Source organism: Chelmon rostratus, chromosome 8 (genome assembly GCF_017976325.1).
Source record: "Chelmon rostratus isolate fCheRos1 chromosome 8, fCheRos1.pri, whole genome shotgun sequence".
Classification (NCBI taxonomy): Eukaryota; Metazoa; Chordata; class Actinopteri; order Chaetodontiformes; family Chaetodontidae; genus Chelmon; species Chelmon rostratus.
In genome coordinates, this window is record NC_055665.1 from 7,381,035 (window position 1) to 7,406,877 (window position 25,843).

A 25,843-nucleotide genomic window follows, 5' to 3' on the forward strand; every position below is an offset into this window, starting at 1 on the left:
CGAGAGGCACAAACTGGTGCTTAAGAGGCCAACAAAAGAGAAATGTGATTACTTAACGCACCACAAATAATGTTAGTATATTTAATGGATAAACTGACTGATTAAATGTCACTTTTCATCAGGTGGGTTTTCTCCCCGCTGGTTTCATCAATACACCTTGGGGTCAATAGAGGTCTTGAAAATAAACAAACAAGCAAATGAAATCTTGTATGGTGGGCTGGGCACTCGTCTCTAAATGAAAAAATAGTGGCTTTCTTTATTCTTAAGCTCATTGTATTGCTTATTCAATTCCTGAGGACAGCAGCAGATATATCTACCCGATTCTAAAAGCTTTTCCAGGATTAAACAAGCTCGGGGGTGTGGATGGTTTTCTAACGTACAGAGCCATTCAGACCGCTCTCCTTTTGTCCAAACGGCTTAACTGTGTTTTGATAAGCCGCTGTGAATATCCATCAAGGAGCCCGACCAGCCCACTGGCTTGTCGAGCGGCGGACCGTTTCGCCTCTCCCCCTCCTCGCCCTGCCCGCACTATATGTTACATTTCCAGCCCTCACCGCTCGCTGTTTTTACGCAAGCGGACGTCCACAGCACAGCGACACAAGTGCGCGCTACAGGCGAGAGAGAGAGCGCGAGGCACGGCAGGCAGGCAGACGGACGGACGGCGGGTACCGGAGCGACGACGCGGCGGTGTGTCTGTCTTTGTTGGAAACCGGCGGACTGGATGGTGGATTTGTTTATTCTGCGGCTTTGGATCGGGGGCTAGGATAACTTCGCATGGGACAAAACCCGCCTTCTTTCATGTCATCCGCAGATTTGTTTCGCCCGGCGTGTTGACGCCAGTGGAGAGAGGGGAAACGGGAGGCTTTTTTTTCTGGAGGAGCGCAGTTGACAGATAGGCGACATGAATATACACGCGTTTCCTTCCGCCAGCTGTACGGGATAGATGCAATCAAAGCGGCGTGCGATTTTTAACGTGATTTCAGGAGCTTGCGATGCAGCAACGTGGGTCGGTATAAACGGAGACAAGGAAGCGATGCTCTGCTGCACGCTTGAGGCTTTGCACCCTAGGGCAATGTGTTATTGACGATTTGCGCGGCGTGGAATAATGCATCGAGACACAACTTTGTTCACAGGCCTGACAGACTGCGAGACGCTTGATTATCTCTTCTAAAAGTGCATTTATTTGTTAGCCTGGCGTATGATATAGTAATCCTGTTAGTCTTGAATACAGCTTAGTGCATCAGTAAACGCCAGTGCCATTCTCTCAACCCCCCGAAGACGCGTGCTGTTTTATGATTTACATATTAAAACCCAAATCCTGCCCTCTATAGATGTCAGTGATTGCGCTGGAGCCCGGAGCTCCGGAGTTGTGTTGCCAAATGATTGGTAAATTGTCGATGTAGGCAGGCCTAACCTTCGCTTATGCAGATCCAATCGATAGCGCGATAAAGACAGCTCTGGCAGGCGGTTTATGCTCCTCTGTAAGTGTCACGGGGGTGTGTTTTAAATCCCGCGTATCTAGTTTTTACACATGCTCCAAAGCGGCGAAGCGGCTGCTCAGTAGAGAGCGGAGACTGTCACAACACTGTGCCTTCTCGGAGAAGATACCGTAAGGCTGCGTCTCAAGAAAAGTTTCAATGGTTTTCCGAAAGTTGCCCGGTGTGTCGGCATCGGGCATGGGTCTGCGCCTGTCCCAGAAATTCGTGTTTCTGCTCTTTCTCTCCGGTTTGGTAACACTGTGTTTTGGGGCCCTTTTCTTTTTGCCCGACTCCGTCCGGCTAAAACGCATTTTTCTGTCCAAGACAGAGACCCAGCCGGTCACTGTTGGCTCCGGGTCCGAGAACGATGCCAGGGAGCACCTGAAAAGACCCAAGGAGCAGGAGCACCCGCGGGGCATGACCTCGGCCAAAGGAGAGACCAGCACCAAGCTGAAAAGTCTGAGCCGCAAGCCGTCCGTCCCTCATGAGGCGACCGAGGCGCGGCTGGCCGGGAGCAGAGCGCAGGAGGATCTGACTCTGCCCAGGTCGAAAGCGGAGTCCGCCTCGGAGAAAGCGACCGCTTCTGACCACGGTGCCACCTCGGATACTTTCAGTTACACCAAGTTCAAACGGTGTCTGCTCAAACCCCCGCTGGGGAGAGACTACGGCAAGCCGAGCGACCCCAAGACCAACGAGCGCCGGGAGAAAGTGAAAGAGGTAAGGATGTGACGGTGACCCTGCAGGGGGATCATGACTGTGAAATGCTTCCACACGGGTTGGATAGTTGACACAGTAGCCTGGAGGGTTATGTGGTAGCACAATAATGATCTGGTGGTATTAGAAGAAGTCAAGATCGATGTCAAAGACAAAAACAGGAAGTATATGTGAAGTCAATCCAGGACAGATGTTGTGCAGTGTGAATGTGTCTAATCTCTCACATGATCGAATATTTTGCACTATTACTATCTACTACTATCACCCAACTTTCTCCACAAAATAGTCTATAAGATGTTTTGTTTCTTTGGCTGCATAGAACAAATAAGTTTAATTTGGTCTTTTAAAATGAGAGCGTGTGTTCATCCTGTCAAAACAGCAGACAAACAACAGATAAATAGCAATCAGCCTTATTCAGACATAGAAAAAAAAACAGGCATGCACACTTGAAAGAAGTAATTATATTTCCGTTGTTGAATGTGATTTGTCTGAATTTGTCTGACAATACAGACAGTCTGTCTAAAGAAGCAGTGGGACAGTTGTTTGCGAAGCTTCTGTCAAACAGACAGAATAAACTCCTCTCAATCATATCAGTTGTCTAAATTTACCCTGTGCCTTTGGAGAACAGCATCAGGACTAAAGATAACTTGAACGTTTCTGCCGATGAAGTCAGATATTCTATGAACAATCGGAATAAGAACAGAAAAGTGTGTTCAAAAGGAACAAATTGGTGTAACTTTTAATAATCTGCCTGTGGGAGAGTTTTAGTACTGAATACTTAAGCAGAAATGCAGGATATGCACGTTTTTCCGTTTTCCGTATAGCATAATTGTTTTTGCAAAATAATCATATTAATATTCATTCTGATTATTTGCCTTTGTGCATGTATTGGTATGACTTGCCATTTTTGTGTTCTGTGAGCTGTTAAATTGAATCCCGTCAGGTCATTCTGAGTGATAAAATGTCCTGCATTTAGCCGTAGCACCTCTATCGCCCTCACACAATCGCCTGCAAATGATGTGACTGTGTGCAGTGACACTTTGGCCAGGGGCTCTTCAAGCTGTGTGCCAGCCTTTGTTGAGCCCTGTGGCCCCAATAAGGGGCTCCAGAGTGGAAGCGTCTGTGGATCACACATCTGTACCCACTCAAGGCAATTGAGGCTGGTGAGGAGGACGGAGGGGGTGGGGGGGATTGGGTGTAGTGGGGGAGCCATTGGCCAGCATGTGCAGATGGGTTTCAGCCTTGGCATGTGACACGAATAAATCCTGTTGTCACTCTCACTTCCAGCCTGCTGTCACCCCATCATGCTGCTCACATGCCTTTATACCTAGAGGTGATCTGCTACATGATAACTGAGGCGTCAGAGGACGGAGAGGGTTATTTGCCCTTGTGCACCGAACTCTCACTGACTCATAGCTTCCCCTTTGATGCTCTTTCAAGTGAATGTCAATGTGACTTTGCTTGCCTCGTCTGTTCAGCTGAGCTCGGCAAAATTCTTGCCTTGGGGTCATAGTCGTCTGAGGAAAAGTTGTTTTCCACCACGCCCTCTTTGCCCAATTGGTGTTGAAGAATATTAATTCTGTTCCTTGAGTGAAGGCTTTTTTATTAAGGCGTTAAAGAGCAGACAGGCCCTGCTTACTTGCATTGCGTGCTTCTGTGACCATGTCCTTAGCCTAGTGTTCGTTTTTGTTGTGTGCTGTTGTTGCTGCTACACTTTCCACAGTCTCGAGCCTGCTGGCAGCATTCCAGACGGCTTCTCTTTTTCCTGGAGGCTCACATTCATGCTGCCAGCACAGGCTGACACATTGCGAGCCTGTGCTTTGTCCAGGCTTACAGATGTAAAACCAGGGAGTAACTGTAACAATAAAACTGGCAACACTAACATGTTTTGATGTTTTTTTTTTTTTTTTTTTAGCCGTTTTGATGTATACTTTTTGATGTCAAGCATGAAATATACAGAATTGAATTTGTAGATGTCAGCCTCGCCGCTTGTGTTGTGGTGTACAGGCAGAGCAGCTCGGTCAAATCAGTCTTTTTGTTCGCTGTAAGGGAATGTAGAGAGAGGGTATCCCCCTTCCAAAGCCAACAAAAAGGGTCAGGTCCGGCCCACTGAGTGCCTCAATGCCCAAATTGTGAATGGGCATCGTTTTTCTCAACTGCCAACAACTAGAAAGCGGACTCCCCACCTTCTTCCTCTGTGTGTGCACCCACTGCCAAGTGAGGGTGAAACAAGGGACAATGACAGTCTGATCACACAAGGCACATTTTTGAAGGCAGCACACTCTAGCTAAGCCCCCCAGGATACCAGCAAATACTGCCAAACCAAGGTGCTGTTTTCCTATTCCAGCTACGCCCTGTTAGTGGACAGTTCATTCTCCTCCAAAAGTCCCCAGCAGGATGAGGATGAGAGTAATTTTCAAACAGCCCCCTATTTGTAATTCTGTGATGTCATGGCTTACCGAGTCGCCTGCACGGCTTTGTTGCTGCCTCATTGGCTCCGACATAAGAGGCTGGATAGCCGGGACCGCAACACGAAAATGCGCGCCCGAAGCAACATGGGGGGGTATGCTTTTCTGCATTTCGTTGCTGGTGTCCTGAACATTCAGCGAGGTTAGAACTTGGAGTGCGGTATTAAAATGCTAGATGCAGAGCACAGAAGTAGCATATTCAGACATACAATCGTAGAGCAAAGAGGACATCAGAGAATGAAGGGAGCTTTGTCCCAAAACCTCCATATCTCTGTCCCCACAACATCACAAACTGTACATTAAAAGAGAAATGTGCAATAAAGACAGCCTCTATAAAGCCTGAGATTTGCTCGTCCGCTGAATTTGATATGCCGGTGCAGTCAAATGGGGGCCTTTGCTTGAGGGAATACACTGTGTAATCTGGCCACTAACATATGATGCATATGCATGGGGAGAAGTTAGCACAGGGAGGAGATCGAGCTGACAGCTTAGAGTACTGCAGTGAGAGGACAGGCCCACTGCAGCCTCTTGTGGCAGAGACTCCTCCAGTGGAGTAATAAAAGTCTTTAGGGCTTCTTTGTCCTCTGCGTGTGTGTCCACTAACTGTGTGTGCGCCCTTGATGGCTTATCTAGATGATTATCTAGGTGTGTGAGGATGAATTTGGAGTTGGACAGTTTCCTTTGGAAGGGTTCTCACTGTGTTTATCCATCCAGTGCTGAAGCCCACCTGCATCACTGTGAAGGCTAACAACAAGCAAATAAGATACATCTGTTCTGCTTTAAAGGAAGTCTATTTAATGGTCAGTGTGTGTGTGTGTGTGCGTGTGTGTGCGTGGGTGTGTGTGTGTGTGGGTGTGTGTGTGTGTATATAATCTACAATAATAAGCAGTATGTTGGCGAAATGGAAACCCCCTGTTGGAAAAAAAGATTTCTAAACAGAGGATTAAGAAGCACAAAACAGTTTAATCCACAAAGTCTGATAAACTGTGTTTGTACAGAGCTGATTAGACAGTTTGTTAGTTCACTTCACTAAATTGTACCAAATTATACTTTAATGTTTAAACAGAAAACTTGAAAAACTCTCAGGTTCTTTGCATTTTTGTTTAAATTTTAATTTTGAGTTGTTTGCTTTCAAAAAAAAAGTAAATGCAATAATCTTAAATGGATCAAAATAAGTTATTCTGTGAGAACAACTAAGTCTGATTTTATGTGCGACATATTTCTGTGTGTCCAATTTGTCGAGGAGGTTAGCGGTCAGGTTGGGCTAAAGAACAGCAACCATAGAACAGTTCTGCTCAAAGACATTTTAGTACAGTTTTTATCCAGCGAGAAGGCCTCCATTGCTTCTGTTCCATAAATTTAGATATTTAATAAAAACATAGATGGAGGTTTTAAATGGTATTTTATTTGCACAGCCAACTACAGGAGTCTTAGGTTAAAATCAATTTTTGCAGAACAAGCTAAGGATGAAATTTCTTGGTCATAAAATGAATTTAGTGCACTGCAAAGAGGAGGTATCACTAACTGAGAAAAAAAACACTTGGCCATACTGCGACAACTAACCAGCCACATTATACAAACACACACACACAAACCTACAAACCTAACACAAAGCTGAAGAAATAGGTGAGCTTGTAGCCGGACCTGAAATCTCCTTATAGCAGTAATGACCAGTGAGCCTGGTGTCTGTTTGAATAAAATGCTGCTGTTAAGCCGGCGCCTCCTGGCCGGCTCCGAGCACCGTGACCTCCCTCCGCCCCTCATTCCCCTGCTGTCTCCTGCTACGAACCAGGTGTGCCAAACAACCTTCAGCCTGAGCCAGGAAAATGGCCGCCTGCTGAGCGAGAAGAAAGAAACGGAAGATGAGCAAAGTCTTAAGAAAAGGCTTACACTCGCCTAGCGCTCCCACAGAGCTGGAACATTTGTGCATTCCCTCTCCTCTGTGGATGCTGTGCAAATGTCAGCGGCTGGTGTTCGGAATATGAGCCCATCGTTGTCTTTGGTGTGTTTATACGGGGGATCGAGCCATGGCTGGGCCCGCTGGGTATTGATATATTGTGCAAGTCAATGGCAGCTGAAGCAGTTATTATCAACCTGTCAATGCTGCACTGCATAGATGCAGGCCTCTAATGCAACACAAGATGAAATTGACCCTTTGATCTATTTTCTGAGATGTTTGTTTGTGGTAAATTTACATGTATATTGTAGGTATTCACTGGGGTGCAGCCATAATACTAAGTGGAAGGCAGGGATGAGTGTACTACCTGGTGTTCTACTTTTACTGTAAGTGCAGTTCTCAGTCACTCACATTAACATGTCAATGACCAACCAGGTTAGAGGAGCAACAGAGTTTTCTCGACACTTTCAAACTCACTGCTAACCAAGCTCTTCATATCATACAGAACATTGCAGTGATACCGCCATCAAAGATTGATCTTTATCTGCACTGCATTTGCATGAGCTGCACACACTGCATGCAACATTAACAATCCATTTCAAAAGACAGCTGAGTGTGACTTGGAAAATCCCACCATTACATTGATGTACACAGTATTGTAAGTACAGTTGACTATGTTGCCCTTTGGGTAAATAAAAGTTCAATGCATTACTGTTATTACATGGACAGAAAATATTTACTCTGTCAGTTCTTAGTCTAAACCACATAACATTTACTAGTTTCCTTTACAGATGACATTGATAACTGCAGCAGCTGGCTTCATAGTCTGAGGATAAAAAGTGTGACATTGATGATGCTCAACAGCAGTTATGCTTCTTGCAAAGTTATGCTTCTTGAACAATGATAATTAAGAGTGTTTGTTATATATGCCTGCCACAAACTCACCATGTTAGGTTAAAAGAGCAAAAGGTATTTGTCCACAGTTTCCAATAGTAAGTCACTGCAGTTGTTTTATCAAAACAAAACACTTCAAAATGCTGACAAACACACTAAACCTGCTCAGAGGTGCTTCTAGCCACAATAATTGCAAGTTTATAGAAAAGACCTCATCTTACAAAACCCACACACTGTTTTAAATGACATTTGAACCATTAATGCTGTTTATGGTGATTTGATGATAATTTTGATCCTTAAGCATCATATTCTGAAGAATGGTCACAGCTGATGATGATATTAGTGCGAGTAACATTGTCTATTTAAGAGTGTTGTGCTAGCAGGTCCTAATGAAGCTCAATTTGATGCTTGCTGTTAAAAGCAGTAAAACAGTCGGTGTGGCGGCTGCTGCACCTCTACTTTTAGACATTCTGCTGCGTCACTTGAGTGACTTGCTGACCTGGTGTTGACTAATGAAAATCTTGCTTACTGGTACCTACGATATTGATTTGTTCTTTCACAGTCAACCCCCATTTTCTGTTCCCTTAAGTCAGTGGTTCTCAAACTTTTTCTGACATGCTCCTTTCAGAAGCTGCAAAAAGTTCACGCCCCCCACCACAGGGACATAAAGGTCGGCACCATAGGATCAACAGCAAACTTGTTTATTTTCCCTGCATAAATCACATTCAGTCAACTTAGTTTTTCTCTTATTCCCTTGTCATCCTCGCCTCCCCTGCAGTGGCTTTGTGCTTGCCCCCAGTTTTAGAACCACTGCCTTAAGCCGAGACATAACCCCTTGCCTGCACAATTACACCGTGTAGGACACATGACCCCAAAGGTCAAATCAGCTGCATCCAGGAAATCTTGTGTTTCTCAGAATAACAAAAGAAGAGAAATGTCAGGTGAAATCGTCAGAGCCCAGCAGAGAGGCTTATTTTTCCGCAGGTGATGGAGGCTGATTAAACTATACAATGCCAGGTCTTTTCCTGCAGGCAATCACTGCAGGAAGTAAGTGATCGGGTGAGATGGTGAGAGGAAAAGGATGTGAAGAAAAAACGGGGAGATGTTAGCTAACATCCTTTTTGCATTCACCGCAGTTTTCGCCCTGCATTCCCTTTGTGGTGGGGGCACTAGCTTGAGGGTAAATCTCTGTGTTGAGGCACGCTTTTCAAGAGGTGTGTGTGTGTGCACATAACTCTTGTGCAAGTGCATTCATCCACAAGTCTTTGTAGATAGAGTTACAAGGTGCACATAGATGTACAAAGATGCTCTGTACAGGCGTATTTGTTTATTTTGGCGTTTGCTCTTTATGTGTGTGTGTGTGTGTGTGTGTTGGTGCGGGCTAGGGGCGGAAGTGGAGGATTATCACATCTTGAACGAATAAAATGCTTTAAGTGCCCCTGTCTCGTGAGGGGCCAGTAAGGTCGTGTTCGGCCAGAATTTAACAACAGTGGGGTTCATGTATGTATGATGTCTCTCTCTCTCTCTCTCTCTCTCTATCTCTCTCTCTCTCTCTCGTGTGTGTATGTGTGTGTGTTTAGGGGTGGTGCATGTGAGCAGAGTTAATGTTCCTCAGCAGTTTGAGAGTCTCACACAGCTTGAAGGTTTTTTTCTTTCCTGATGACGTGGCCGAGTCAACAGTTTGCAGATGTTTTCCCTCGTTACACAATAGAAATCTAGTTTTTCCCTGAAACTCCCCCTTGTTCTTTGCTCCTGCACTTCCATATTTGCACAGTCTTTAAATCAGACCTCACTAGTCAATTTGTTTGCTGTACCTCCTGTCTGTGTTTACTATAGCCTCTGCGTCTGACGTCATTTGCCAGGAAAAAGTAGCGGGTCATGTCCCGGAGTAGAATTTGTCCACATTTTGACCACCTTCACGAACAGAGGAGTGCAAAGAGCTATGAGTGGGCTTCGCTCTTGGCAGTGGATGTGTGTTTTTCTTTCTTAGAGTAAATTTCCGCTTTTCTCAGATTTCATCAGCCACACTCTTAAAAAACTTTTTTTTACACCGTCAGTCCCCCTTTCACTGCTGTGATGTTGCAGTAAGTTCCTTGGAAGCACATTTATCTTGAGTTAACGGTACTGCTGACATAATGGGGTCATTGTGTGTGCACCTCTTAATCCTGGCTTCTGAAGGCCTGTGATCACTGGAAAAAAACACACACTCATTCTTGACTGGATGCTCCCAAGTTTCACATGGTTCACTTCTTGGGAAATTGCTTTTTGATGAGTCCAAAATCGTCCAAAATCATACATTGTTTATGCCTTTAGCGTAACTTTCTTCACTTTTTCTGCTGGCATGCTCATCACTGTCTGGCTTACATGAACAAAGGCTAATGACCGTGCTTTCATACTATTATCTGCGCTCTCGCTGACTTATTAGCTCTTTAATAACAAGAAAGCGAGAGGGTTCCAGCATCCTGCAGCAGTCTGGCCACACAGCACACATGCGCTGTGCCCAGTTGTGCTTTTGCAGTCCTCAGCCATGTTTTTAGTGTGCGTGAGTGTGTGTTTGCTACAGATGAAGAAAGTGGAGATGAAAGGTCCAGGGATAGCCTTGTTTGCTGCAGGCTCTGCTTGACATCCTTTGCCAGGTGCCGAATGAAATCGCCCCCGCCTCGTCTACCCCCCCCAGATTCAACAAATAGGAAAGAAGTGGAGAGAGAGAGAGAGAGTGGCCTAGATGTAACCAGCAGACTATCTGAGCGCCCAGCTGAGTTTCAGCCCCCTGCCTTTATTCCTGCCTAATTGGTCAGAAACAACATGCGTGGCTGTGTTCTCGGGGTAATGGCAAGACATTAGAGTGGGCTGGGGGACCTGGCTTGTCCCCATATGGCTACTTCCTCTCCCTGTTCCCGCTGTTTGCTCGACTTTTGTTTAGTCCTATTTGTGATTTTTTAGAAAGCACTGTCACGGACTCTGTTGCCCCTTCCTCTTCTCTTTTTCTCTCCTTTCTCTTACTTGCCTCCTGCTTCTTGGTGATGTGCGGCCCCGGGCTTTTGTATAGCCGCTTCTCTGACAACTATCCCCTCCTCTGCATCACCGGACAGCCAGTGTGAGCTGCCCAGCTGCTGTTGCTGCAGATTGGCCTGTCTGCATTGTTGTTATCGTGTTGTGACATGGTTTCAGCCTACTTTCAAGATGACTGAATAATGTTGTCAAGCCATTGACCCACAATTTAGGCAGATCCATTGAAGACAACATTATCTTTTATGTAGGGCCTTTGTTAGCCAGGATTGGGTGTCCCACCAGAGCGAGGACAAGAGCCTCTTATGAAAAGCTTACCAGACCGTTTTCATGGTCAACTCAGTGCTGTCTAGCTTTTCGTGGGTTGATAGGAAAATGTGTCTCCCTCGTGATCTTCTCCTTCATCAGCATCAGTGGGCAAATATTCATTAATTAGCTGAATGCTTACAAGACCGTTTTAGCAAGAGCTGGGTGTATTTGTTCATTATTATCACAATTAAGTCCCTAATCAAATGGCAGCAATGGTGCTCAGTGCTCATTAGGGAGCCATATAGATTTCTCTTGTTTCCATCAAGGTTGGATGATGAGCCTGCTAGATAATTGCAATTCTCATCCATCCACAGTCGGTGGAAAGGCAGAGAAATAACAAACTGATTGGATAGTTTACTAATGACTGTTTGTGTGTGTGAGAACAGCCAGTTTGCTGATCTTTAATTGGATGAGAAGTGTAGGTGACAGGCTCTTGAGCACATTTCCTGAGAGCTAATATTGCACTGGACAGAGACAACTGGATATGGAAACGATGGTTACATGCAGTGCGTTTTTTAAAATAAATACACCCTTCACAGTCTCTTGGATATTTATCTTGACCAGAGAGTCAGTCCAAAATGAACAGTCCTCTGCAAAATAACACTCAAAACCCCCCTATAAAGGAAAGCAGCTGTCATAGTGTGAAGAGCTTCCTTCAAATGCTATTGACAGAAACAATTTGCTTAAAAACTACTGCTAAACCCTTCACATCAAAAAGCTAATTATCATTTAAATCTTGAATGATTCTACTTTTTGAAAGGGTCTGTTTGAAAGGATATAATCCTCTTAAACCTTTAATATCCTCAAAAATAGCCTTTTTGTTAACTAATAATGTCTTAAGTTAATCTGTTGTCTGTTTTGCTTTCATGTCAGAATCCATTTCTGTGACAACAGGGTTTGTTTTGTTTTCTTTTTTGCCTTTGCTTTTCATTTTTTTTCAGAGAAGAGTGGTTGGTGATACAGCGGGTTTCAGGGACAGGAAATGGGTGGAGCTCGCTGTACAGTTTCAGAAGGGACTGTGGTTAACGGTTTTTGGAGAGCCCCACGTGTTGTTTCAGTTAAGGGCTTTTACAGCTTGTGGATGTAGGACATAATGCCGCACTAGTGTTGAACCTGTAGTACATAAGTTGGTAGTTATGTGTGATTTCCAAAGAAGAAAATCCCAATTGAGGTTTTACTTTCACTGAAATAACAAGTTAACAGGAAGTAAGAGAAATTCCAACTAATACTGAATAGATACTGATGTCATATTAGGCTGATATGAATGAGACTAAAATAGGGTTGTGATATCAGAGAATTTCCTCTCATTCAAACCTAATATGAGTAGCTATTTGTAGTTTTTTTTTCCCTACTGCTTTATTACCGTAACAAAGCCTGTTAAGTCTATTTAGGGGAATAAAGCTTTTTCATTTTTGAGCAAAAGACCGCAGTCCAAGGGCTTACAGCTGTTATTTTCACTAAAAAGGGAAACTGCAACTAGCAGCTGTTTGCATTATCAGTTAAGTCTGCCAAAATGTCCTTGATCAATTGATTTAATGTCAGATAACATAGAAATATAGCTATCACAGTTTCCTCGAGCCAATGTTATAGTCTTCTGAGGTCTGAAGAGCAGTTGAAAGGCCAAATAGATTGAGTTTCCAAAACAGAGAAAAGCAACCAATTCTCACATTCTCACAGAAGCTGGAGCATATTTCCCATTTTTGCTTGAAAAATGACTTATGACATATTATCGATTATCAAAATTGCTGCAGATTAATTTATGTCGATCAACAAATCAAGTAAGCAAGTCATTATTTCAGGTCTGTTACTCACAAATGGTAAATAATTGGCACTTAGCATTCAGCCTTGGTATTGACAAGGAAAAGTAGAATTCACAGTATAGACAGAAGTGTCATAAAATCAATCTGTCAGTACAAAGTCGAGGACTCAGTACCATTTCTAGGACAAGCCAGTTTCTACTTTTATCCCCTGTATTCAAACTAGGGTGCTTCCGAGTCATACAAACGATCTAATTAGACTTTTTATGTGCTAACAGTGCTGCAAGCTCGATCCATCTCCTGAGTTAATTTGGCCCGCCATTAGAGTGGAAACCTGCTGCTTACCAAACCTCCCCAGAAAGATGCGAGCCTGGTCATCAGCCCTCTCGTAATGATGTCTGCTGTGGTGTTCTGGACAAACTGAGAGCAATGAAAATGACAATGACGTGACCGACTTAACGACATCTCTGGATGGCCCAGGCCAAAGATTGTGGCCTCCACCTGCATGGGAATAAATATTGTGTCCGGGACTGAGATCATGTCACTTTAAATTTACTCCAATTTAGAGAGCACATTGAAAATGGCAGTTCACATAATAATGACATAGCAGCATTTTCTGTTAATATAATGGTAATTACAGATTTGATATAAGAACTGTAATTATGACAAAGGACACTATGCCCAGGCTGTGAGGTTTTAATGAAATTCACTCCCTAGACTGAAGTGAAATGAACTCATCCCAACTTAAATATCTAATGAATTTACTGAATTCTATTGGCGAGGTCAAAATATAGTTATTCCCAATCAGTCTGGCCTGAAGACCGCGTGTGTGCCAGGATCTCAAGCTTTCTCAAGCTAAACACAGACTTGTGGTTCAGCAACTGCTGAGATTTTTTTTGCTTTGTCACTTACAAATCTGCAAGGCTTTGGCTCCAAAGTGTAACAAACACCATATGAAGGAGTTGAACTGATGTGAGCCTTAAGACCAGTGTGATATTTGAATTAACTGACTTGAAAGCGATGTAGGATGCCGCTCTGTTGCAGGCAGAACTGTGTCAAAACATTATCGTACAAATATAGGCATTTTTTTTTCTTAAAGCCGTTTTGAAGTGTGTGTTCATCTTAACTTGAAAACAGCACAAATTACAGAATATAGATCTCTGCTTTTTGCACAATGAAAAGTAGCCACAGAAGTTCCCTTTGTTCAGAAATGCCAGCATTTTCTGTGCTCTTTCAGCTCTCTTAAAAGAGGTCTTTTAGAGTAGTGGGTCCCCATAGCCAGGATGTCTGCCAAATGATGTGCTATGAGTTTTAACATTGTGCTGTCATCATTAAAAAGTGCATCCGTACAGATGGGGACCATCAAATAAAACAAGCACATTCTGTCCAATACTTCCACCTATGTCAGCTTTGAAACTCTGATATGATTGTGACACATCACGTCAATCTGATGAATCACTGCACTCAAAGCACAATGAACTGTGCTTAGCTTGGCTTATTGGAGCATGGAGAAGTATTTGAGTCAGTTCGCATCATTAAGTGATGCTAACTAGCTACATTCAGAAGTGTGTAAATCACTGAAATGAGCTTTTGGTCATCACTATGAAACTGTTATGAAGTATTTAATTTAAATAGGTTTAGAATACAAATAGTTCCAATGGCATCTTAGAGTATAAATGATAGATGACAGTGTTACGATTTTGAGGCGGTCAATTTGACCCTGGCCCAAAAAAGTTTGAGAACCCCTGTTTTTTTTTTGTTTAATTCTACTGGTTGAAGGTTTTACATTGCTGTAGTGATGAAGAAGAATAGTGAGGGTGTATTCTGTTCACTCCGACATCACCAGTGGGTGTGGTCAGAGGTGACAGACCTGAAACTATAAATCGGATGAAGAATTAATTCTGCTCAGTTTTGTGCAAAGTTACTCTTAAAAGGAAAACTTTGGTTGGTTTAGCTCAGATATTGCTCATGATAACATGGCAACATCTTTGCAAATCAGTTCACTTGGGCAAGAAACCCGAGCAGTCAGAGTCAGAAACCCATAATGTTGCTCCTTCATTGCACAGGAGAACTGTGTGCATGCATCTCCATATGTGATAAGTCAAAGTTAAACCTTATTTTGCAATGGCTTTGGTAAGTGTAACTTTACCAAACCATACCAATGGCTGGAGCTACTAAAACAAAACCCCGGTGTAATAAACCGTAGTTTTCCTTCAAGGAATGGCAGATGTCCCAGGCCTTTTTCTTTGATCTGAAAGTTATTGTTCAACAGTTGTCAGAACACTGAATGCAGTGTATATGGTGGGATGTAAAGCATATGTGGACTCTCACAAATCCTTGCTCTCGAAAGATGACTTGGGCCTATGGAGAAAGTTTAGCGAAGGCAAATGATGAACAGACCCATCTCCAGGGCGTATAGAAAACAAAATATGCGTGTGTTTGAGTGTGTGGGAGTGTGTGGGGTGACAGACAGCAGAAGTAACATTGCTGCTGTATTTTCCAAGTAAAATGAGATGGATGGTTGCAATTAATTCTGCAGTGACCATTAACTAAAGAGCCTAGCCCAGCAGAATCGAGCTGCAGGATGCTGGAACAGATGAGTAATGCAGTGTGTGTGTGTGCGTGCATACGTGTTCATGTGTGTGATGCTTTCAACAAGGTTCGCTTGGGGACCTGTGGGGCCCACTGTGTCTTTACAGGAGGCAACTATATGCTGACTAGAGAAAATGAAACCTGACAGATCTGCCCAACTTCTCTTCCAAATTGGCTATTAATTTAGTGGAGAACACACCTTGTTTTGTGGGTTTTTAGGTACACAAGTGTATCGACACCAGCAAAGTGTATCAGACGCATAGACCATAGAGATTTTATTTGTTGACATTTGAAGCACAAATTAGTCATCAACTTTTAAAGACACATAAGGTCCTGAGGGCATTCGCCCAGCGAGACATGCAAATGTCATGCAAATATGCTAAATGCAAAGCTAAAGTAGACTCCAGTTTAGTCTGAGTATTTGGCGTCACTGCCCTTTTATCAGCGTTTAAAGGAGCTCTTTGTTTTGGCTACTTCAGTTTATTGAATGCTCCTAGAGGTATTTCATTTTTACATTTTCCGTGAGCCGCAGCCTGTTTCAGAAACTCTAGATCAATCTAGCTTAAGACAGCTGCTTTGATTGCTTCTTTAGCTTTGTCAGCATTGTTGCTTGTCAAGAATAAAAAGCATCATTGTAATTATACATCCCTAAACCACTCCTCATACCTCCATTTGAAACACCCTGTCCTGTATTTTGTACATCTAACTGAACGTCACAGTAATGTACGCAGATCTAAAACCCTGATCGGCTTTGATGTTTTGCAAATGGTTTAGGACAGTCAGACTATCGTGCTGTAAATGAATCAGATGGAGAGATACACACCTTGGTTTGGGCAGGCTCTGAAGCGGTGTGTTGCAACACGCCCGGGCATGATGAAGCTGAAACTGCAAAACTGGCCATGTATTTGTTTTTGCTGTTCGAGCAAAGGCTACAGATTTGACAATGGCATATGTTGTAGAAATTACAAATGTATGTTCAAGAAAGATGGAAATTGCAAATGCTGCAAAAACATTGTGTAGTATTTGGATAAGAAACAATACTGGGGGGGGGGTAGAAACCTCTGATTGGCAAAAAGGAGCAGTTATTTTTAGTAATGTCCAGTGTAGCTGGACACCTGAAGGAAGATTTATCGTCACTGCCGTGAATTAACGTTTCCCTGTCCGATCATGACCTGTGACATGATGTCACAGCTTCTGCTCTTTGTGTGGCCTTTGTAGAGATTGAATCAATTGTCAAATGCCAATTTACAAATTGAAACTAATGGGGAAAGCAGGGCGTTATTAACTAACATGGATTAGCTTTATTAATGGTCTGGCTAGTAAAAGATGGTATGCATATGTTTGAATAATTATGCATGACAGTACCATAATGTTACAGTCTTGACCAACACTTCTAGAATTTTTTTGGATCTTTGATCAACAGCAGTAAAGCAAGAAGTAGCAGGAATCTGGAGGTGTTTGTTAGCCACAGGACAGCGGCTGTTTATCAGAAGGAAAACTAAAAAACACTGGATTCAAATATGTGTTCATAAGTGTAGGCTTCAGTGTGACATTTTGACCTCAACTCTGTCCATCAGTTGTCTAATGAGTTGTACCAAGATGAAAAGCACCGAGCTCGAAATGTTGGATTCATAAGTGATAATGAATTTAGATACCACGAGAGAGGCTTTTCATTGAGACACAGTCGACTCATCTGTGTTTTGTATTCCTCGAGGCGGCTGGCCAAGATTTGGATTCGTGTGTTTTTCCCCTGCTTGGTTCTGAAACAATGCCTGTAACAGCAGTGCTATCACACACGCAGGGGTCTGTTGGCCAGAGGGAACTGACTTATTTTAGCAGGGAAGTCGACACATGAGTGAACTTACAATGCTAACAGAGCTAAAGGAGCTAACAGAGCAGAAAAGCCCAAACCAAAACAAACAAAGGGCTCTTGTTAGGCACAGGCTGCCACTGGCAGGCCAAGCTGACAGTGGAGGAGTTGGCGCAGTGACAAAAAGCACCCTTCATGTTCACGGTAAAGCCACATCCCATCAGACCATCTGAAAGTATGGGTGATGCTTTGAAACATTATGGATGTGAAGACGTGAAGTTAACACAGTATAAACTCAAACCGAAACAGCTGCTCTGAGCTAAAGCTATAACAAAATGACAGAAAGACCATAAAGTTCTGCCACTGAATTCCAATAACGGCTTCAGCTTACTTTCTTTATCAATTAATCTAACCAGCGCTTATTTTCTTGATTAATCGTTTGTTCAATAAAATGTCAGGAAATAGTGAAAAATGGCCAGTATAATTTCCTTAAGTGCAAGGTGCCGTCTTCAGTTAGCATTTTTGACTGTTGGTTGGACAAAAGCAAACCAATTTAATTTACTACTGTTTCCATAAGACAAAGACAAGCAGCGTGAGTGTATCCCTGCCACTGAGAAGCTGGGCCAAAGGAATGTTTAAAAATGGCAAACAGTTTATTGATGTTATATTATTAAGTTGGGCTCTTATTTTGTGCTTAAATAAATGGAATTAAATGCATTCGAAGTACATTTGTCACTACTTTTGGTGCAATTGACAGAATTTGTTTTGCTGTGCACTCCCCGCTGTGACAATACACACAACTTGGTAAACCCCAAACAATATGAACTTTCATACAAATATTCATTAAACTCTATAGTACTGAGATTACTGTGTTTGCATCTTGTCTGTAGAAACTCTGTTGTGCATCCCCATAGTGACTCTCTGTTGTCTTTTATGAGCACACTCTGTAATCTTTACTTTGAGATGTCTCACTAATTTGAAAGGATTAGTCGGCTCGATTACATCCGCAGATTTAGCAAGTGTTTGTGAAAAGAGCGTTTAGTTACAAACATGCCCAGAAGAAGTGACTGATTTTGAGAAACCGTGACCTACGGCTAATATCTAGTGTTCATGCACGTGTGCACTCTTGTCACTTCTGGGCACTTGAGCCTAGTCAATTTTTGGAGGTTATCTTGGGGGACTCACACTGGGCGATTCATCTACCCCTCCCTGTGCACTGAACTCATTTGTTCAGTGCTTGCATTAATAATTTATAACGAGTGTAGTCTCAGCTTTCTGTTTGCAGGGCTCGTCGTCATTCTCCTTCTTCAGCCTACCAGTTCTGTTGCATTTCTCCTCATACACTATTTTATGACTTTCACATCGCTCTCTCTCCATTTCTTCCACTTCCTTGCTCTCTTTGTCTTTTCAATCTTAACTCTGTTGCCCGTGCTCTTTCATCTTCTATCTTGCTGCTCAGACTGCTCTACTGTTTTGGAAATACTGTGCTGCAGCTCTACTGTACTTTGCCTGTCGAGAGCGAGAGAGATCATTTTCTGCCCGACTCCCATCATCCTGCCCAGTGGAACAGATGGATCCCCTGGCAAACAGTGCTCATGTTAGGATACACTGTTGGCATTGCAGGTTAGAAGGCCATGGTGATTCATTCACCAACATTATAATCTGGACTGTAATCATTGCTCTCACATTGTGATGTCTGTCAGCTCAGTTCCCAATTGTGACAGTGACACAAACTATGATTATACATCAGCCGTCAAAAATGTACAACAGAGCTGGGTAAATTGTAGACCAGATCAGCATGTTGCTTAGGCAGGCTGTGAAGCTTTGTGTTGCAACATGCTCATGCATGATGAAGCTAAATATGTGACTGAGTTATTTAATTGCCTGCAGTTAAGTTGTCACTGAGTCACGTAATATGATTCTGGTAGTTTCGGCATAGTTTGTAGGGCCTACATATCTATCGAACATGGACAAAGGGCATGCGGTTCATCTTCACACTAAAAACATTAGTTCCTGTTCTCAGCAGGTGCTCAGAATAGGCAGTCACACTGATTGCATAGTGTCGGTATTACACATAAAGTCATCAAGCTTAATTAACTGTGGAAGCCACAATTATAATCAGTTGTGGAGCCTTAGTTCAAAAGCATTTTTGACCATCAGATGGACTCTCTCTCTCTCTCTCTCTCTCTCTCTCTCTCTCTCTCTCTCTCTCTCTCTCTGTGTCTGTCTGTCTGTGTGTGTGTGTGTGTGTGTGCGTGTGCGTGTGTGTGTGTGTGTGTGTGCGTGTGTGTGTGTGTGGGACATAATGTGGTTCGTTCTCTTTATTTTGCTGAATGTGGCTTCCATACTGCAGTCAGGAGGGAAATAAAAGTGGGCCAGCTGTTGTGGGTTCATTCACTTAAGTCACACAGCAGCTCTAAATTATATTGATATGACACTTGGGATGGTATTCTCTACCTGGTGACAGCAAATCAGTATAAACAAGCCAAACTCACCTGGCCTTTGTGATCAAAACAGTGTGAAAAACCTGAGGCACTTAAAAATGTTTTTGAACCAGAGTGCTCCTGAATTAATTATCTTAATGGACAACATTATATACAGGACAATACACCTTCTGGCAACATCTTTGTGTTGCCACTCTCAATCCAGCAGCACAGTGAGCAACCTCTGTCTTGTACTGAAATTACTCTTTGTGTCTGCCACTAGCATACAGTAACACCCTCAATCCAAAATTCATAAATTTAACCTCCATCTCTAATCCTGTTCCAATGCGTAGGAAGCTGCACAACAACTCAGAGAGGGTAGCTGGCTGCTGATTAATAAGCGCTTCCACTCCCACACCATTGGACACTGAAATACCCAGAGTGAACTTTATTGGATAAAACCCAATCCAAACAAATACCCATGTTGAGGTGTTGTTGCTATGGGCTTTGCAAGCAATTTTAATTCTCTTAATCAAAATGGCCATATCTAATGTAGCATCCTGAATGCTTTAACCCTGTGGATATATCACAAGCTATCCTTTATTTGCAGTCTCCTTCGGTTGTCTCACGACCACACCACCCCCTCATGTCATTAAAGTGATGCTAAAAGGTCAAGTGTGCCTGCAGTAGGGCTGGGTGATAAAATGATCTCAATACTGGATCGTGATAAAAGTCATGTACATGACAATGATAAACTGGATGTTTTTTACTTGATATGGATCACGCTGCAGAAATAAACGTGACAACAGCCGGTCGTTCTGCTGTCTCGCTGCCTCTGCTCCCTGTGTCGCTCGCCCACAGCAGAATGAGTAAAACAGGCTTCAAGATATATTCTGCTGGAGTCAGCGATGACAGTATTCATTATCCATGAGCACAACTAATGGAAAACCATATGATCAATTGAAAAAAAAAAACCGTTTAACAACCAGAACACAAGCTTCCGCCACTCTGCCTGTAGTAACTTGCTGCACCCTCTTCAGCCACACCTGGTTTGTTTGACTGAAGGTGAACTTGCGTTATCCTCCAAAGCTGAGGAAAGCTGTTGACAAAAAAGGTAACATGACATCAATTATATGGACGTGGTCTGGATATCTTAAAAGAAACCATAGATGGTCTGCAAAATATGGTGCCAACCAAAATGGGAACACATTTTTTCATCACCTGAAAAGGTACCATCCTAGCGACCACACCATTATTTTAATAAGTTACAAAGCAAGCTGACTTGTCTTGTTTTGTGAACGCAGATAAAGCGTGTTTCAAACTTAAAATGTTTGCAGTTACATGTTGTTTAATATAGCCAAGCCATGTGTGCATAGAATTTATGTTAATAAACTTTATTGTAAAGCTCAACTAATGAACCCTCTGGATTCGTCAGGCTTCAGTCATTATCAAGATACTCTTCGAACTGGCAGAATCATCAGATTATATACCATGATAAAAATTGTTCTTAATCATATTTTTTGCCAAAGCCCAAGCCTAAAGCATTTCCACATCCTTCAGGTGTTATGGAGGGTTTGAGACGTGTTCCTTAATATTTAGGATGCCTCATGCATCCTTACAAATCAGCTGTTCTCAAGATCGTGACAGTGTTGCAAGTGGAAAAGCAACTCTCTTTGTTTATTTTTGTGTATTTATTGGTTCATTTAACCGGGGCAAAGCAAAGTAATAAGCCGTAATATGTAGTTAAAAGGCTATTTTTCATTCTTAGTCCCCAGACGGATTTTTTTTTTTTGTCTCAAAGAAATGAAAATGTAGCAGTGTCTTGCTTCGGTAAGTTTACATATTTTCTATTAAAATGAGATGTTAAGGTGTGATATTGACTAGGGAGGCTGTACGCCTGTCTTTTTACATAAGTCCGAGGAGAGGACTGATAAAACCAGTGAAATAATCTGGGGAGGGAGGCAAATGCAGACATCATTGTAGTCAGGCAGATGGTCATTAAAATAGGTACGGGCAGGCAAAACAGACTAAACGCTCGACCTCTAAGGAAACCATGACGATCTGACATAGTGTAACTGATAGCTTTCCTCTATATATACTATATGCTGTATTAGGAATGAGGAGCAGCTGAGTAGGCAGATGACTGGGTCAGGTGATGAGTTGATGCAGGAAATTTAATAGCGGTGGCTGGTGGGCAGGTGCGAATCGGTGGGCCTGGAACGTTGACGGAGGTTAGCAGTGTATCCACAACACAGAGATTAATCAGATGCACTGGAGGTGGAAGAGTGGAGGATGGAACAGCTGTTACGATGACAAACATTTATTTTTAATTTATTGTTTGTAATATAGCTCTGCCTTTTCTTGATAAGTAGGTGTAACTCCATATTGATCTTCTTTGTCAAATTAGCACAGCTTTTCTTAATACTCTTGTCCCCTTTCCATGTCTAATTCTGCTCGTTTTCAGTGCTGCTCTGTCCTGTCTTTGCCTCTTGCTATAGACCTCTCTTATTCCTCGCCCTTTCAGGAACATAAGTGCTGAATCAGCTCTTTTTGTCACCCATTTAACATTTTAACATGGATATTAACATGGCAATGCCTCTGGGTACCTACAGTCTCCTGACATGTATTAGCATAAACACTACAGCTTCTTAATGCACTTAATACCCAAGACAGCTGTGCTTTTTGCAGTTCTCCCACGAGTTTATCTCTCATGTGACTCGGGTATATCATTTTGGTCTGCAAACTGAAGCACCCATCTATTCTGTATGAGCCAGTCCTCTGTACAGTCATGCACACATGGGCTGATGAAGTTCATTAACACCCACTCTCCCTCGCTACGACATAAGTGCATGCTCTTGTCCTTCTCTTTTTTGCCTGACCTGCTTGAGTCCGTGCCTGATTTTCCTGCTCCTCCTTAGAATATGTTACCATAGATGGACACGGTCTTGTCATCGTTTGTCCTGCAACCTCCTTGCAGACTGTATGTGGATAATTTAAGTGTGAGAGTCCAGAGCACATTTGCACCCACTGTGTCTAGTATCAGATCTCATTTTATAATATCATTTCAATATGTGTTAGTGACTCATCTCCATAAGCTACAGTAAAGCGACGTCAATGAGTGTTTGTGGCCTCAAACTATCCCTGAGTGACAGATAAAGCTCTTTAGTGAAATCAGCCGAGCAGCTGGAAACAATGGTTGATGTTTTTTCCCTGGTTTGAAGCAGGAAACAGGAAGTGCACTCAGCAGGGGTGGTGCTTTCCCCTATCAGTGTCAGCTGGCTGCCTATCTGCCTTGTCACTGTCACCCTCAGGCCTTTCAGACATATTGGGGGGTCAGAGGTCACCTCACATTCATCCACACGAACAAAAACAGTGCAGGAATCAGAGGTAGGAATTTCCTGCAGCCTGTTATTGACACTACGAAGGTCCACGAAAGCAGCACTTGGAAAGTGCCCTTTCAGCACTCCGTAGTCACCCGCCTCCAGTCTGCGAGGAGTACTGCCTTATTTTATTGGACAACACAAGGAAAACAATCAAGATTTATGAGTCATGTGCCTGTGTGCACTAACATTCCGCTATGTTAGCTAAAGGCGAGCTGTAAGTCACCGCTCGTTCAGTCCTTCCTCCGCCATCATTCAGTTTTACCTCATCGTCCCGCAGCCCTCTCCTTCAATCCCCTCATTTGCCTCCACTTCTTTCCGTCAAACATTTTGAATTGTGTTGGAGGTCTTATGAGTCCCCTGGGCCCTTTGTATGATAACCCCATGAGACATCTGGTATTAATTTAGTTCTTGTCACTCAAGGGCCCATGAGTATAAAAAATAAAATCAGTTTGTCAAGTTAACTGTTACTTAGACCTCTTTAAAGTTATTATTATTATTTTGTTGGAAGGACTCTCTATGAAGCTTCACGTTCAAATTTCTTTCTTATATGAGGGTACATAAACCCCCATATTGCACCGTAATGCAAAACCTAGTTTTTACCCCCAACTTCTGTTGGAATAGATGCCTTCTCTTTCCTGCAGAGCTAGAATTTTTTTAGCTCTGTTATCCCAGGCATGCCGATGAGCACCTTGAGTACACCGGCATTAAAAAAGCATGAAATTGTGCACTGTTCTACCTTTTCTTCAAACATTTAGAGTCAGGAAAGAGTTCTGGGGTTTTTTACTGACAAAGTTTATTTTTGGGCGGGCACAAGGGTAGGAGCCAGCCCCCCGACCCACTTCTCACCGTGACTGTGATGGTTCATAAGCAAGAGCTCATTCAGCCCGAATGCTAAGAAAAAAAAAACACAGGAAGAAAAGATTTTTAAATGAGGAGCACAGTTATGGGAGACAGCAAAGCAAAGAAGTTCAAGCACGCATTGGTGTTTGTGTGCAAGCATTTTCCTCTGAGGTGTCTTGAACAGTGCCCTGAGGCTGAATACACCAAGAGAGGACTGACAGGCCCTCGTTCTGCCTCTCTGCTTAAGAAAGAGTCTCACCCCAGGGTTCTCCTGTAGATTACAGCTAAGTATACAGAATGGAAAAGGAAGAAAGCATGTGTCTGCTTTTGTTTTGTGGGTTTGATTTAGTAGAGGAATGCATTTCCCTGAGACAGCTCAGCAAGCCATGCATGCTCCTTCCCCATTTTCGCTTCCATTGGAACTTAATATGTGCAAAAGCGATTTCCCGCATGCCTCGCCAGAGTCCGAGGAAAAATTACTCAGCAGGACCATCTAATCTCCCAATTCCCAGTAAACCTTTTTGCAAACACAAACAAACACACAATGGTTTATTCCAGTACAGTTCCACCCACCGTACCTCTGACAAAACAGCTGCTGTGGGTCCTGGGGAGAAAAGGCCACGCTGGAAAATAGCTGTGGGGATCAATAAGGCAATTTTCTGTCAGGTCAGCGGCTGACACTCAGGTTATTTACTCTAAGGGGGGGAGGGCGAGGACAGGTAGTGGTGCATGTTGGTAGACATATTGCCTTGCTTACTTAATCTCTCTCTGAACTGATCATGACAAACAGCTTCTGCAATGTCCTAGAATAGTCAGGAGATGCACCTCCACCGTGCTTTCACTCAGTGTCCTGCCTGTTCCCTCAGACTGGGCAGCAAGAATGAATTTATATTGCCTGTGGCATAGCTTTCTGTTCTTATAGATTAAGGATATCTGAGATTTTTGATGGGTCCCTAAATGTTTTTGAGGATATTCGGCTGAAGTGTCTGAGCGGAAATGTATGAAGCACATAAAGGGGCATTTCCACACACCGGCAGATGGCTTGCCTCACTTCGGTGATCCAGACTTCGAGAGCAACTCCAAGAAGATTTTTACAGCTCCCCGTGACATTTCATTAGCATATAAGAGTTGAGACTTTTAATTCCAGCGTGGAGTAAAGTCTGGATGCGGGTACTGTTACTGTGTTACTGTTGTTTGAGGCACAGCCACAGAACTTTTGGTGCATGGTGAATGCATCAAAATGATGTCTTCAAGTATCTTTGTCTGAACAAAGACCAAAGATATTCACTTTACTGTCATTTTGAGGAAGAACAGCATCAAATCCTCATATTTTAGGGCCTGAAGCAAGCAAACGTTTGGCATTTTTTAAAACAAAAGGACTACAGTTATTATTTGATCTGCAAAATAGTAATCCGTTGAACGACTAATTGCTGCAACTCCAATCCTAAATTGCAACCCTAATAGTGTCCCTACTGTGCAGTATAATGCACTTTTAAGTGCCTTGGCATTTTAAGGCATATTTTATCTGTGCTTTTAGCATTGTATTGATCAAAATGCTTGCATCATTTAATCTCCAATCAACACATTTCTGACAGTCTCACCTTCACAAAGGTAGTGTTTTTTTGTACGTATTTATTTAGACTTGGATTTGGATTTGATTAGGCATTTCTGTTTTTCTGAATACTGATTCTCTCCTAACAAAGAGAGGCACACATAGTATAAAATACTGAAAAATGATGTGAGCAGGAAGAGACAGCTGGTGCAGGAGCAGGGGTTTGTGAGGGGAAACACAAACATACTATGGCTGAAACAGAACATTCCTGTGTGTGATGCTTTCCATTCTCCAGGGAGCAAAAGATTTCAGGGGTTCAAGCAACCTAACTGATCTGTGCAGGGGTCTCACATTGCACAAATGCCTTCAGCCTGTGTGCAGAAAATCATGCCTTTTTCACTTGGATTTTGCTAATGAGCAAGTGTAGGGCGGTGGATGCCTGTGCCTGTGGAATAACTGAAATCCCGGGGGAGATACGAGTACAGAAGATTTATGCACAGATCCTATATTTACAGAACCCCACATTGGATTCATTGAGTCTTAACAGTCGTAAAAGATGGAAGTTTATCTCTATCATAGAAGTCTGTGGTGGAACATAAAGATCTGAATTACCACAAATAGGTCTATCATGCAAATGAGACCCATTAGTGCCCTATTTATCCTTTCAGGCTCAAAAGATGGTTTATGCTACATTACAGATTGTGATGATTTATTCAA

The 25,843-nt window shown here is 42.9% G+C and overlaps 1 protein-coding gene across 2 annotated transcripts in view; it reads left to right on the plus strand.

Moving 5' to 3' along the window:
- The first annotated feature begins 575 nt into the window (after positions 1-575).
- The window catches only part of LOC121610772 (mannosyl-oligosaccharide 1,2-alpha-mannosidase IA), a 183,411-nt gene continuing 158,143 nt past the window's right edge, over positions 576-25,843 (plus strand). For both annotated transcript variants that reach the window (XM_041943042.1, XM_041943043.1), the window contains exon 1: positions 576-2,195. In XM_041943042.1, coding sequence (XP_041798976.1) covers positions 1,638-2,195 — 558 coding nt within the window. In that variant the 5' untranslated portion in view covers positions 576-1,637. The remainder of the gene's footprint in view (positions 2,196-25,843) is intronic.